General features: G+C 33.1%; 1 protein-coding gene across 10 annotated transcripts in view; it reads left to right on the top strand.

The window, feature by feature from the left end:
- The window catches only part of DCAF6 (DDB1 and CUL4 associated factor 6), a 166,614-nt gene that overhangs the window by 68,612 nt on the left and 84,631 nt on the right, over window positions 1-13,371 (top strand). For all 10 annotated transcript variants that reach the window (XM_082437419.1, XM_082437413.1, XM_082437410.1 and 7 more), the window contains exons 5-7: window positions 3,118-3,231; window positions 5,177-5,312; window positions 8,069-8,283. In XM_082437419.1, coding sequence (XP_082293545.1) covers window positions 3,118-3,231; window positions 5,177-5,312; window positions 8,069-8,283 — 465 coding nt within the window. The remainder of the gene's footprint in view (window positions 1-3,117; window positions 3,232-5,176; window positions 5,313-8,068; window positions 8,284-13,371) is intronic.

Genomic DNA, 13,371 nt, shown 5'->3' with positions numbered 1-13,371 from the left:
AATTTCACTAATTTTGATATGCTGAACTTCCATTTCTCTTCTATTAGTAAATTAGTAAATATATTTTCTAGTTTCCATTGTGATTTCTTCTTTGATTCATCATTTATTGAGAAACATGTCATTTAGTTTCCAAATATTTGGATATATTTGAATATTTGAGTTGTTTTGCAGCTTGGGCTTAATTGCAGTTGAAGCTATTTTAATCATTTGTGTAACTGTCTTTGTATGGACTGATTTACAATGATTATTTTCTAGTTAAATCCATCTCAGTCAGAATATGTACTTTGTATGACTTGAATCCTTTTAATTTTAATGAGACTGGTTTTGTGTCCCAGAACATAGTCTATTGGTAAATTTATCTTATGCACTTTAAAAACTGCTTATTCTTTTGTTTGTGGAGTGTTCCATAAATATCAGTTATGTCAAGGTGGCTGATAACCATGTTCAATTCTTCTATATTCTTACTGATTTTCTGATTACTTGTTCTATCAATTATTGAAACAGATGTGTTGAAATCTAATATTTTTGGACTGTTTCTCCACTCAGTTCTGTCAATTACTGCTTCATATATTTCAAAGATCTGTTTTTAGGTACATAAACATTCAGGATTTTGATGTTTCTATTCATGGATTGACCCATTTATCATTGTAAAATGACTCTTTTTATCCCCATTAATACTCTTTGCTTTGAAATTTGCTATTTATATAGCAAATCTAGCTTTCTCATTGTTAGAGTTATTGTGGTATCTCTTTCTTCTGTCCTTTTACTTTTAGTCTAGCTATCTGTGTCTTTATATTTAAAGTTAGATTCTTATAGGCAATTTATAGTTGGGTTTTGCTTTTTTATCCAATCTAGCAACATCTGCTTTTTATTTAATTGGGCTGTTTATATCATTTACAATTAATGTGATTATTGATATGTAGGTAGCTGAATTTAAATTTTGTGTCTTGCTCTTTGTTTTCCCTCTGTTCCTGTTGCATCAATTTTTTCCCCTTCTGTTTTTTGTAAGAACTGAGTATTTTTGTGATTCCACTTTACCTCCTTTGTTGATTTATTAGCTATAACTTTTTTTTTGTTGTGGTTGTTTTAGTGTATGCTTTAGGGTTTATAGTATACATCATAAACTTTATCACAGTGTACCATCAAGTAATATGGTACCACTTCAAATATAGTATAAGAATCTTATAACACTGTAGTTTCATTTTTCTTCTCCTGGAATTTTGGGTATTTTTTTCCTACATTTTATTCTTATATGTTTTATAGTTTCCTTAATACATTGTTAATATTCTTCCTTTAATAGTCAATTATCTTTAAAAGATTTTAAAACAAAGTAAAAATTATATTATGTTTACTTACATATTTATTATTTCCAATCTTAAATTCCTTTTCATAGATCCAGATTATGACAGGTATTATTTTCCTTTTACATGAAGGATCTTAAGAGATGTATTTATATTGTGCTGGTCTGTTAATGTAGAGGTTTGGAAAATTATCCTGTAAAATGCCAAATAGTAAATATTTTAGGCTTTGTGTGCCATATAATCTTTGTCACAACTACTCAAATATGCCATTGTGTCAGGAAAGCAGACTTGGATAATACGTAAATGATTGGATGTGGCTGAGTTTCATTCAAACTCTTATTTACAAAAATAATGGGTCATAGTTATGTAAGAGGCATCCTCTGCTGACTTCTGTGCTACTGAATAATCTTTCAGCTTTCTTATTTCTGAAAAAGTCTAGTTTATTTTTGTTTTAGAAAGATATTTCTGTGGGTATAGAATTCTAGTTTGACAGTTGTTTTTTTTTCTCTTTTACTACTTTAAAGATGTTACTCCACTAATTTCTGGCAAGAAATCTTATTTTTAATCACTGGTTTTACATAATTTGAGAACAATGTATTTCTTTATTTTTATTGCTTTAGTATTTTAAGAGTAAATCACAATTTCTGTTCTTATTCTCTTACTGGCCATTTGGGTTGTTTCAAGTATTTAGCTAATATGAATCGTGCTGCTATGAACTTTCTGGTACACATCTTTAGGTGCCTTTATGCATACATTTATTTGTAGTGGAATTGCTGGGTCATGGAAGAGGCATATGACCAGCTTTAGTAGATACTGACACATGGTTTTTCAAAGTGATGGTACCATTTTACAGCCCCATCAACGTTGTGTGAAAGCCCTAGTTGCTCCATGTCCTCATTGACGTGATACTAATCTAGTCCGTTTCATTTTGGTCATTCTGGTGATGTGTAGTGATATTTACTTAGGATTATAATTTGTGTTTAGTTGATCACTAATGAATCTGAGCACCTTTTCATGTATACAGAGTTTTAAAACATAGGAATATACCTTCCATTGTTTATGGGTACATAAAAACCTATGTGAGAATGCTAAATACCCAATTTTGGCAGTTTCTACTTCTAAGGACAGAGAAGGGGAGGAATATGTTGGACAGGAGGGTTCACAGAGGGCCTCAACTTACAGTATTATTGCTAAACCAGAAGTGGATACAGGAATATCTAAAATGTTTCATTTCTTTAAAAATTTTAATTTTTGTAAAATACACCTAATATAACATTTGCCATTCAAACCATTTTTAACTGTACTGTTTGTGACATTTAGTACTTTTACATTGTTATAGAACCATTACCATTGCTCAAAAAATTTTTGAGAGGTCAGTTTAAATGCTTAATTCAGCATCACATAGTTTTTATAAACATTATCAGAGAGTAAAATTTTACAGTGTGTTTCTAATACAAGTGTAAATTCACATCCAGAAAACAAAAATTTGGCTATTCAAAGTTTGAACAAGCTTCCAAGGGTAGGATTTTTCTTGTCAAGTTGTTAGGAGTTTATAATTTAAAGAGCTTTCTGTCTGAAGGTACATTAATGTCAAACTTCAAAGTAATGAGTCACATTAATTCAACAGTTACCTCTTGCATATTTCTACATACATAGCACTGTTTTGCATTATGATATGGGTAAGTCATAAATAATTAAAATAAATGGTTCTTAGTTGCTTTTGCCATAATCATTTTATGGTATAGCAGTAATGTTTTTCAAAGTCATCTGTTTAAATGTTCACTAACATTACCTGTACTTTTGTTTTCATCTTCAGATTATGACTGTACCTAATGACCCGTATACTTTTCTCTCTTGTGGTGAAGATGGAACTGTTAGGTGGTTTGATACACGCATCAAAACTAGTTGCACAAAAGAAGATTGCAAAGATGTAAGAATCAAGTTTTTGTACAAATGATGAAAAAAATTAAGATTATACTTAAAATTGGGTAGTAAGTTATCTCTGAGTTATGAGCTTATGGATAAATTAAGAATTTTTTATTTTATAAAATTTTCAATAAGTATATTTTTATAATCAAAAAAGTTTCTTAATTAAAATGTTAATAGTGAAGTTAAGGAATGTATACTTAAATTGTACAGTTCAAATATATTTGTAAAAATTTATATAATTGTTCAGTATATACCATAGCATTATAAAAACTTGAAGTATTTATCAGTATATTCCATTTATTTATGGAGGCAATTTTAGCTTACCAATAGCAGTGATAAAAGCATGTAGAAGTTTAGTGCCTTCCTTTTATTTTTATCTTGTCCTTTAAACCAAGATTTATTTATATGCTATCTTTTGTTTTCGACAGTTAGATACCATTTTATCAATATGTTCATTCATATTTAGCTCACTTCTCTAAAGATAGAGCTTCACTATCAATTTTGTATTTTTTAAAATAGTATTTTAAACTTGAAAAAGACCTGAGAAATCAGTCAGTGAAAGGCCCCAGGCAACTAACCCTAAATGTTATTTAGAGACAGTAGCTTTTGTCTCGGATCAGTTTAGAGTAGTAAATGAAGTAAGAAAGTATTGCTAAATACATTTTTACTGATAGTTACAAAAAAAAAGTTACTAGTAATCAGGTTGAGTGTTTGCTAATTAAACCAGTTACTGTTGTTAACATGCTTTAGGTGGAGAAAAGATTATTTTATACATTGAAACAGAGAAGAAAAAAAATAGAAATAAAAAAATTTTGTCAGTTTTTATATTGTATACATGTATACACATACAGAATTAGGAAGTTGAACTGAAGGCAGAAATAAGTTTAAAATAGCAGGTTGTTTATTAGGGGCATTTGGTTTACCTGTTTCTTAGTAAATAATAGGTCCTAAAATTTGTTATGTCAAAATCTTTTAAGCAGTATTTTCGTATACAATGTAGTTGGATTTAATTTTGCTTTTATAATCAAAAACTCTGTAAAACCAAAGAATAAAGCAAAGCTAATAAGTGAAATATTGTTAAATTGTTTCTCAATAAAACTTTTGATTTCTTTATATGTAAAAAGGAATAGAGAGAGTATAAAGAAAAATTGGCAACTAGGGTAATTCTTAAATCCTAAAAATTTAGAATTATGAACAGTATTTGGTGAATAAATTCTATGTAATAGGAATAATGTTCTGAGGCCCATAATTAAATACATAAAACTTAGCATAAATGTAACTTAAAAACTTAGCTATTCTGAGAAGAGTGAGGAGTTAGAGTTGTAGACAAAATAGTATAGAATTAACAGAATACCTTAAAGCTGTATCTTTGGGGTGATAGCTCTTATATTTTCTAATGCTTGTATAGAGATAAGTAGTGACATTATAGTGAAGCCTGTCTTTGACATGGTTTGTATATATGTATGTATGTACTTTGTTTTTGAACTGGTGAGGAGGAAGATTTTATAAGTTAACAAAAATATAAAATTTTAATATCAGGTTATGATATTTTTGTTACATTTTAATAGCAATAATTAAAATTAAAATATCATGAGTACTGTATAAAATAATGATTATACTTATGATAGACAAAGGTTGATTATACCTCCATCTTTACTGTCCAGTGGACCAATGATAGCAGGCATTTCTAATGACATTAATGACTTAATGACATATTACATAGGTAATGTATGAGTTTTTTAATATTTCTAAAGATGATCATTCTATTCCTGAGTATGAGAATATTTAGGAGGCATGTTGTTGTTTTTTTCCCCCCCTCATTGTCATACTGACTGAATTAGGATTTCTGAAAAAGATTTTCTTGTTCTAATTGAAGGGAAAATGTTTTAAATAGACTATTATCTGTTGTAAAGCTTATGTAACTGGTATTTTTTAATCTTTTGTAGGATATTTTAATTAACTGCCGACGTGCTGCCACATCTGTAGCTATTTGTCCACCAATACCATATTATCTTGCTGTTGGTTGTTCTGATAGCTCAGTACGAATATATGATCGGCGAATGCTGGGTACAAGAGCTACAGGTAAAAAGACATATGTTAGAGAAAATATAAGATCCTATCAGTTCAAAGGATAAATCTTTTTTTTTATATAAATTTATTTATTTTTGGCTGCATTGGGTCTTCATTGCTGCGTGCAGGCTTTCTCTAGTTGCGGTGAGCAGGGGCTACTCTTCACTGTGGTGCCTGGGCTTCTCATTGCGGTGGCTCCTCTTGTTGCGGAGCACGGGCTCTAGGTGTGCGGGCTTCAGTCGTTGGGGCTTGTGGGCTCTAGAGCGCAGGCTCAGTAGTTGTGGTGCACAGACTTAGTTGCTCCGCCGCACGTGGGATCTTCCCAGACTAGGACTTGAACCCATGTCCCCTGCATTGCCAGGTGGATTCCTAACCACTGCACCACCAGGGAAGTCCCCAAAGGATAAATCTTTTTTTTTTAAGGGATGAAACCTGTGTTGGTATAAAAGGAATGTGACATATAAGACAATCAACTTGGTTCTTCTTCCTCAGAGTAAATCTTCCTGAATCACCCAAAGGATAAATCTTTATGATGTATTGCAATTTTAAAATTTCATTAGTTTGACATAAAATTTAGTAAATAGAATGTATTTAAATACTATGGGTTATTATAAAAAATAGCATTTCACCAAGTTCTTATGACCCATCAGTGTGATACTTTTGCAGTTTATCACTTTAAAAAGTTGTAACACTTGATGTATTAATTTCCTGGGTCTGTCATAACAAATTACTATAAACTGGGTGGCTTAAAATAACAGAAATTTATTCTCTCACATTTCTGGAGGCTAAATGTCTAAAATCAAGATGTTGCAGGGTGGTTTTCTGCTGGAGGCTCCCAGGGAGAATCTATTGCCTGCTTCTCTCCTAGATTCTGGAGGTTGCTGACAGTCCTTAGCATCCCTTGGCTTTTAAATGTATCAGTCCAGTCTCTGCTTCCATATTTACATGCTGTTCTCTCTTGTGTATCTGTGCCTACATTTCCCTCTTCTTATAAGGACACTAGTTACATTGTATTTAAGGGCCACCGTAATCCAGTATGACCTCATCTTGATAATTACATCTACAAAGACCCTATTTCTAAATGAGGTCACGTTCTGTGTTTCTTGGTGGACATGAATTTTTAGGGGACACTCTTCAGCTCACAACACTTGGCTTTCCTAATTTCTCTTTGCTATCTTTTCAATCAAGGAGATGATAGTAAGCGTGGTGGAGAGAAAAGTTAGCAAAGAAGAGTGACTTGGGTGTGTATTAATGTATAACATATTTATGCCTACTTAGTAGCCTAGCTAAAGTACTGTAAATGATGCTGCAGTACTGAATTTGAATTTGCCTTAAACTCCTATTTGTTCCTCATCTGCTTTGGGATCAAACCACTTCTGAAATATTCACCTCAAAGCTAACTTCCATTAGCATTTTCTGTCAAGGAAGGTCAAGATTGCACACTCTTTCTGTCTATCTCTCTCTCTTTCACACACACACACACACACACACACCCCCCAAATATACATACATATGTACACATTTATATATATATTCACATATTTTATGGCATTAAAAATAAACGTTGACTTGGGCCAGAAATTAACAATGTTGATCTCAATGTCAGTTTATGTCCAGTGAAAATGGACATAGATTACTGAAATGGGAAAACCAGATGGGATCTTCTTTCTTTTCTTGAACTGTGATTGAGGAGTCTTGTCTATTTGGACATGCATGTTTAAGGGGAACAGTAGTAATATATGGAACTGTAGGCTCAGTTATCATTTCTCAACAGATGGGACATGATTGAAATTTTGGGCAGGGCAGGATAATATAGCTTTGTGGGATTCTTAGAATTTAGCATTCCTGGGCCTGCAGAGCACAAAGTGCCAGTTGTACCTCTCCCTATCGTATTGCATTATGTTGACGACCACCAAAATTAATTAGAATTAGAGTGGTATTCCCACTCTGTTATCTTATAAGAGGAGAATTTCATGGCAATCAAAAATCTTTTAATGACATAAAGTAAAACGTAAATCGTATTAAAAAGATACCGTACTGTTTTATCTAGTATGCTAGTAAATATCAGCTTTCCGATTTATATTATAAAAATTATATTATCTTAATTTGGGGAATTTTTTTTTTTAATTTTTTTATTTATTATTTATTTATTATGTTTATTTTTGGCTGTGTTGGGTCTTCGTTTCTGTGTGAGGGCTTTCTCCAGTTGCGGCGAGTGGGGGCCACTCTTCATCGCGGTGCGCGGGCCTGTCACTATCGCGGCCTCTCTTGTTGCGGAGCAGAGGCTCCAGACGCGCAGGCTCAGTAGTTGTGGCACACGGGCTTAGTTGCTCCGCGGCATGTGGGATCTTCCCAGACCAGGGCTCGAACCCGTGTCCCCTGCATTGGCAGGCAGATTCTCAACCACTGCGCCACCAGGGAAGCCCAATTTGGGGAATTTTTAAGAGATGTTTTAGTGTGACTGTAATCACAATATAAAATTGATTAAATAACTCATATTCCAATAAAACATTGATGTCATCTGGAATTCTAGAAAAATCATGAATTCTTTTTGGAAGATATGTAACCTTTATACTATATTCATTTTTATTTTGTTACAAAATTTGACTGTTGATTAAAGAGTCTTTTCTAGAAATAGAATATGACAGACAGCTTGGATTTATATTGCTACGTTAAATCACATATCTCATAATTCAGATTAAGAGTTTTTCAGGTGTTTTTCTTGAAAAATATTCTGAATTTTAAACAATTCCTTTTTTCTTATTTAGGGAATTATGCAGGTCGAGGAACTACTGGAATGGTTGCCCGTTTTATCCCTTCCCATCTTAATAACAAGTCCTGCAGGGTGACATCTCTGTGTTACAGTGAAGATGGTCAAGAGATTCTTGTTAGTTACTCTTCAGATTACATATATCTTTTTGACCCAAAAGATGATACAGCACGAGAACTTAAAACTCCTTCTGCAGAAGAGAGAAGAGAAGAGGTAAGTTTACTCAAAACCATGTTCTTTATTGACTTCAGAAAACGTTAATTCACTAATAACTCCTGGAGCATTAATTCAGTAACTCCTAGGGCCTGAAGGGCTTCAAAAAATAGAGTTAATTTTCACAGCATTTACAGTCTAAGGAGCAAAGACATGAAAACATGCATGAAAGAATGGGAGTAATAAATAAGGATAAGGCCCTAGGCCAAAGTATTGTAAAGTATTTTTAAAGAGAAAATATTTAATAGCAAAATGTTTTTCCAAGTTTATGGATGCACAGAAGCAGGCAAGAAAGATGAACAGTTCTGACAGTTGCAGAAGAGGCAATTAAAATAATAAATAAATGTGATGTATAAACTTCCATGAGACTAAGTGTTTATATTCATGCAACAGTGTTTACTATTCATATGTTGATAGCAGTCCTTCCTGTCTTCTCCTGATTCTGCCTCTTTCACAGTTATGAATTAGTGACATGTAATATTATCTCTAGGTACATTTTGTAAAACACTGACCCATATGAATGAGTGAGAAAAAGGTAAGTTAAAGTGTCTGTACATACACACAAAACACAACACATACACAGAATCGGGAGAGGAGGGGATTGCTGTCCTCATATAAATAGTGAATGGTAATAGGTGAAACTCCTATTGGTGCATGAATATAAACATTTAGTCTTTTAGAAGTTTATACATTACATTATATATATCTCTATATATCTATATCTGTAGATACCCTCTTCTTTATCAATTTCTAGATGTAAATATATATTATATATTGAAAACTAGGTGAAAGAACTACTTTTCCTAAAATGACTCTAAAGTACTAAATCATTTTTCTTATTTATGAAAAACAAAAACCAGAAATAATATATCCTTGACAGTATACAGCAGTAGAAAAATGTTTGCTTTAACCTTGTTAAGCTTCTTTCACCACGTTTTTCACTTTGGCTTTTTTATTTTACAATGTCCTATGGTTTTTTTTTTTTTGTTTTTTTTAAATTTGGTCGCACCGGGTCTTAGTTGCGCCTCCAGGGCTCCTTAATTGCGGCACGTGGGCTCCGTAGTTGTGGCTCGCGGGCTCCTTAGTTGAGGCAGACAGGCTCCTTAGTTGTGGCATGCGAACTCTTAGTTGCAGCATGCATGTGGGATCTAGTTGACCAGGGATCAAACCCAGGCCCCCTGCACTGGGAGTGCAGTCTTATCCACTGTGCCACCAGGGAGGTCCCTACAGTGTCCTGTGTTTAATCACTCTATTCTTTGGATTATAAATGTCTTTTGAAATTAACCATTGCTTTTTATTAATTATCAGTGACTCTTAGGTATTGGTCCAACTCTTCTTAATGAATACATTTTAAAGGCACTAAAGAACAATAACAATTTTGTAATTCTTATGAGATGCAAAACTAAATCCAGTTCTTATAGTTGCAGGTTGAGAGGGCTATAAAATTAGAAAAAAATCAAGATTACTTTATAAATGTGTTTTTGGGATTTTAAATTTGGCACTGTGTTTAAGTGAATTAGGAAATTGGTGAAGAAGAAGGTATGATAGCTAATGAAACAATTTTTGAGTTTATTGGTCTGATTGAAAATGTGAAATCTGCTGTGTCATTTTGTTGTTGCTATGTAATTTCCTCTTGAGATAATGCGCTTCAGTAAAGTTACAGTCATACTTTGTGACTGTTACAGAACAAAAGAGTTGGAAATGCAGAAACATTTTAAGTGAGCCAACTAGCTTTTATCCCATAGAATACTTAGCCTAAAGATATTTATATAATCAGAGTGAAAGAGGCTTAATTATGAACAGTTGGTTTTTTTGAACATGTTTTTCTCAGTGTTCTTTGTTGAATTAACTAAATTAAGAAAAATAATTCTGAAAATGAATTAAAATTAAAAAAATAAATTATGCTTATTGTAATAAATGAAATAATTCACAGGTCTGTATAGAAAAAGAAATTAATAACCTGTCCTCCTCTTAATCTTGCCATCTTTTCTTTCAGTGTTTTATGCTAAATCCTTGACAGTAATGTTCAAACTCATTTCAGCTCATCAAATATTTACTGGGTGGCTTCTATACTACATACCGTACTAAACTTTAGAAAATCAAGGATGACTGTAACAAAGACATGATCTCTCATTCAGGAGTTTACAAATAAATAAATTTATAAAGGAATAAAGTTTATAAATAAATGTGTGAAACTTAAAATAATAGAATTGTATGTAAGAATTATGTTCTATATAAGTAGACCAAAAGAAGGAATAATTGTTTTTGATTGGGAACATAAGAAACACTTGAGCAGGGTTTTAAAGTATGAATAAAAGTTTAATAAATGATTTTTTTCTTATGTTTTCATATTTTTATATTTTCTTAACTTGTAGGAGTCTCTTTTTATTTCCTATATTATTTCCTTTGTCCTCTAATAATTTGTCCTTCACCCCCCCCGCCCCTTTTTGTTTTGTCCACGCCTCTCAGCTTGCTGGCTCTTAGTTCTCCGACCAGGGATTGAACCCAGGCCCCTGGCAGTGAAAGCTCAGAGTTCTAACCACTGGACTGCCAGGGAATTTCTGTTCCCCGTCTTTATTTAGCATATTCTTTTGTCTTATTCAAATTTTTTCCACTTCTCATTTTCCTTTATTTTGGTATTCCTTTTTCCTTTTTATTGTCTTTTCTTTCTTTTCGTTTTTCTCTCATATCTTTTTGACATTTTCCCCACCTACCTAGCACATTATTGGACTGCTTTGTTGAATCCAATCTCTCATTTTCTCCTGGTCCCCATAATTTATCCCTAAAAGTATTGCATGTATCCCCTGCTTTTTGAATGTTTGCTTCTATATCACTTTGCTTTTACTAAAGACCTGCTTAGTACCTGCTTTCACTAACTAAAAAATCCAAAGAGGATTTTCGCTTTTACAAAAAAAAGGTGAAAAGCAAAAATGGCATTTGGCGTTTGTTTGCAGTGTGCACCCTGAGCAGCAAGTGGCACCACCAAGCTCCTTCCCAGTGAACTATACTCGGCATCTCAGCATCAAACTGCCAGAGCATTGAATTGTGTCTTATCTCAGCATCAAGCTGCCGTAGCTTTGAATTGTGTCTCTATCTCAGCATCAAGCTGTCGTAGCATTGAATTGTGTCTGTGAGCATCTGTGCTTTATCTCAATTTATTTTGTGCATCCATTAGCAAGATGTGTCCTAAGGTAATTGCTTCTTCATTTTACTCCATTTCGACTTATGAAAGTTTTCACAGGAACATTCTGCTTTCAGAAAGTAGGGGAAACCTGTATCCAAAATCTGTAATACTGCTTCCCACTCTACTATTAATACTCTGTTCCAAGTTATCAGCATCTCTCCTCCTAGATTATTATGGTAGCTTTCTTACCAGGTCCCTGCTTTCATACCCACCCCCTCCAATCCTTTAGTTAGCTACACGGTAGTCAAAGTAATCCTTTAAAACATAAGTCAAATCATGCCACTGTTCTGATCCACACTCCAAATGGCTCCCCACCTCATTCAGAACAAAACTGAGGTCCTTACAGTGGCTTCAAGATCTTATATCATCTGGTTCTTGTTACTTCTACTGCTCTCTCCTTTGTTTACTCTGCTCTAGCTACATCTGCTTACTTGTTTACTCAGACAGGCTAAGCTACCTTATGGCTTTTGCATTTATTTTGCCTGAAATGATCTCCTCTAGATAGCTGGATTTCTTCTTCCTTTACTTCTTATATGGCTTTTCCTATGTTCCCTTCTCCGTTAGATCCTACCTTACCACATTATTTAAAATTGTAACCCTTAATTATCTGGTACTACCTATCACCCTTTTCTATTGATACTTTATTTTTTTCTGTAACACTTACCACTTTCTCTGTATATTTTACTTCTTTTTTTTTTTTTTAAATACTCCTTAATTTCATGTATTCTATAAACTCTGTGACATTGGGAATTTTTGTATGTCTTGTACATTGATCTTTCCCCAATACCTAGAGTAGTACCTGACACATGAAAGGTGCTAAAAAAATTTTTATTGAATGAATGCTGTATCATTTTCAGGATTCTTGAGTAGGTTATTTCGCATATCTCAAAAAATCAAACTTAAGACTGTTTTTAACTTGAAGCTCTTGTTCCAGAAATAGTTGCTGAGGTTATAACATCAGTTCTTTGCCTGTATAATATAAAAATTTTTCTCTTGTAACCATGGAACAGAGCTCTTAATTCTAAGTACAATTTATATATACAGGGTGAGGCTCTCTCTTTCTGGAAATGATTATTTGTCTGAGATTTTAGACAACTACCACACTAGGCATCCTCTAATCTTCTGATTATTCTTTGTCACACTTGTGACTTCCTCTGCAGATTTGGTTATTCTCAGTTGCTTTTAACCATACTTACACATAACATGGAATTTGTGGGGTCTCTTTTTTTTTCTGTTTCCTTTGCTGAGGATGGAGACTTTTTTTTCCCCATTCTCCTTGTTGCTTGGTATGGTTTCCAGGAGAGAATAGAAAATTTACAGCTAAGCTGTCACCAGATTGCTATTAAAACCTGCTTAATTGTGAAAGAAAAAAGAAAAATCAATGAATGTTATGTTAGAAAAGAATAAAAGGGAGTGACCCACAGGATGGGAGAAAATGTTTGCAAATCATATATCTGGTTTATGATTTAGAATCCAGTATCCAGAATATGTTATATAAAGAACACTTACTACTCAACAATAAAAAGACAAGTATCCTAATTAAAAAATTGGTAAAGGATTTGAATAGACATTTCTCCAAAGAAGGTATACAAATGACCATTAAGCACATAAAGAGATGTTCAACATCACTAATCAAAACCACAGTGAGGCACCACTTCACACTTACTAGGTTGGCTAAAATAAAAAAGTCAATGACAATTGTTGATGAAAATGTGGAGAAATTGGAGCCCTCATACATTGCTGGTAGGAGTATAAAATGGTGCAGGTGCGTTGGAAAACAGTTTGTCAGTTCCTCAAAAGTTAAATATAGAAGTTATCATATTGAATCGGCAATTCCACTCCTAGATATATACCCAAGAAAATTGAAAACATGTCCCCGTAAAAACTTGCCCATATGTTCATAG

Source organism: Balaenoptera physalus (genome assembly GCF_965194825.1).
Source record: "Balaenoptera physalus genome assembly, chromosome: 1".
NCBI lineage: Eukaryota > Metazoa > Chordata > Mammalia > Artiodactyla > Balaenopteridae > Balaenoptera > Balaenoptera physalus.
Note: the sequence above shows the minus strand (reverse complement) of the source record. Positions and strands in the feature narration are given on the sequence as shown.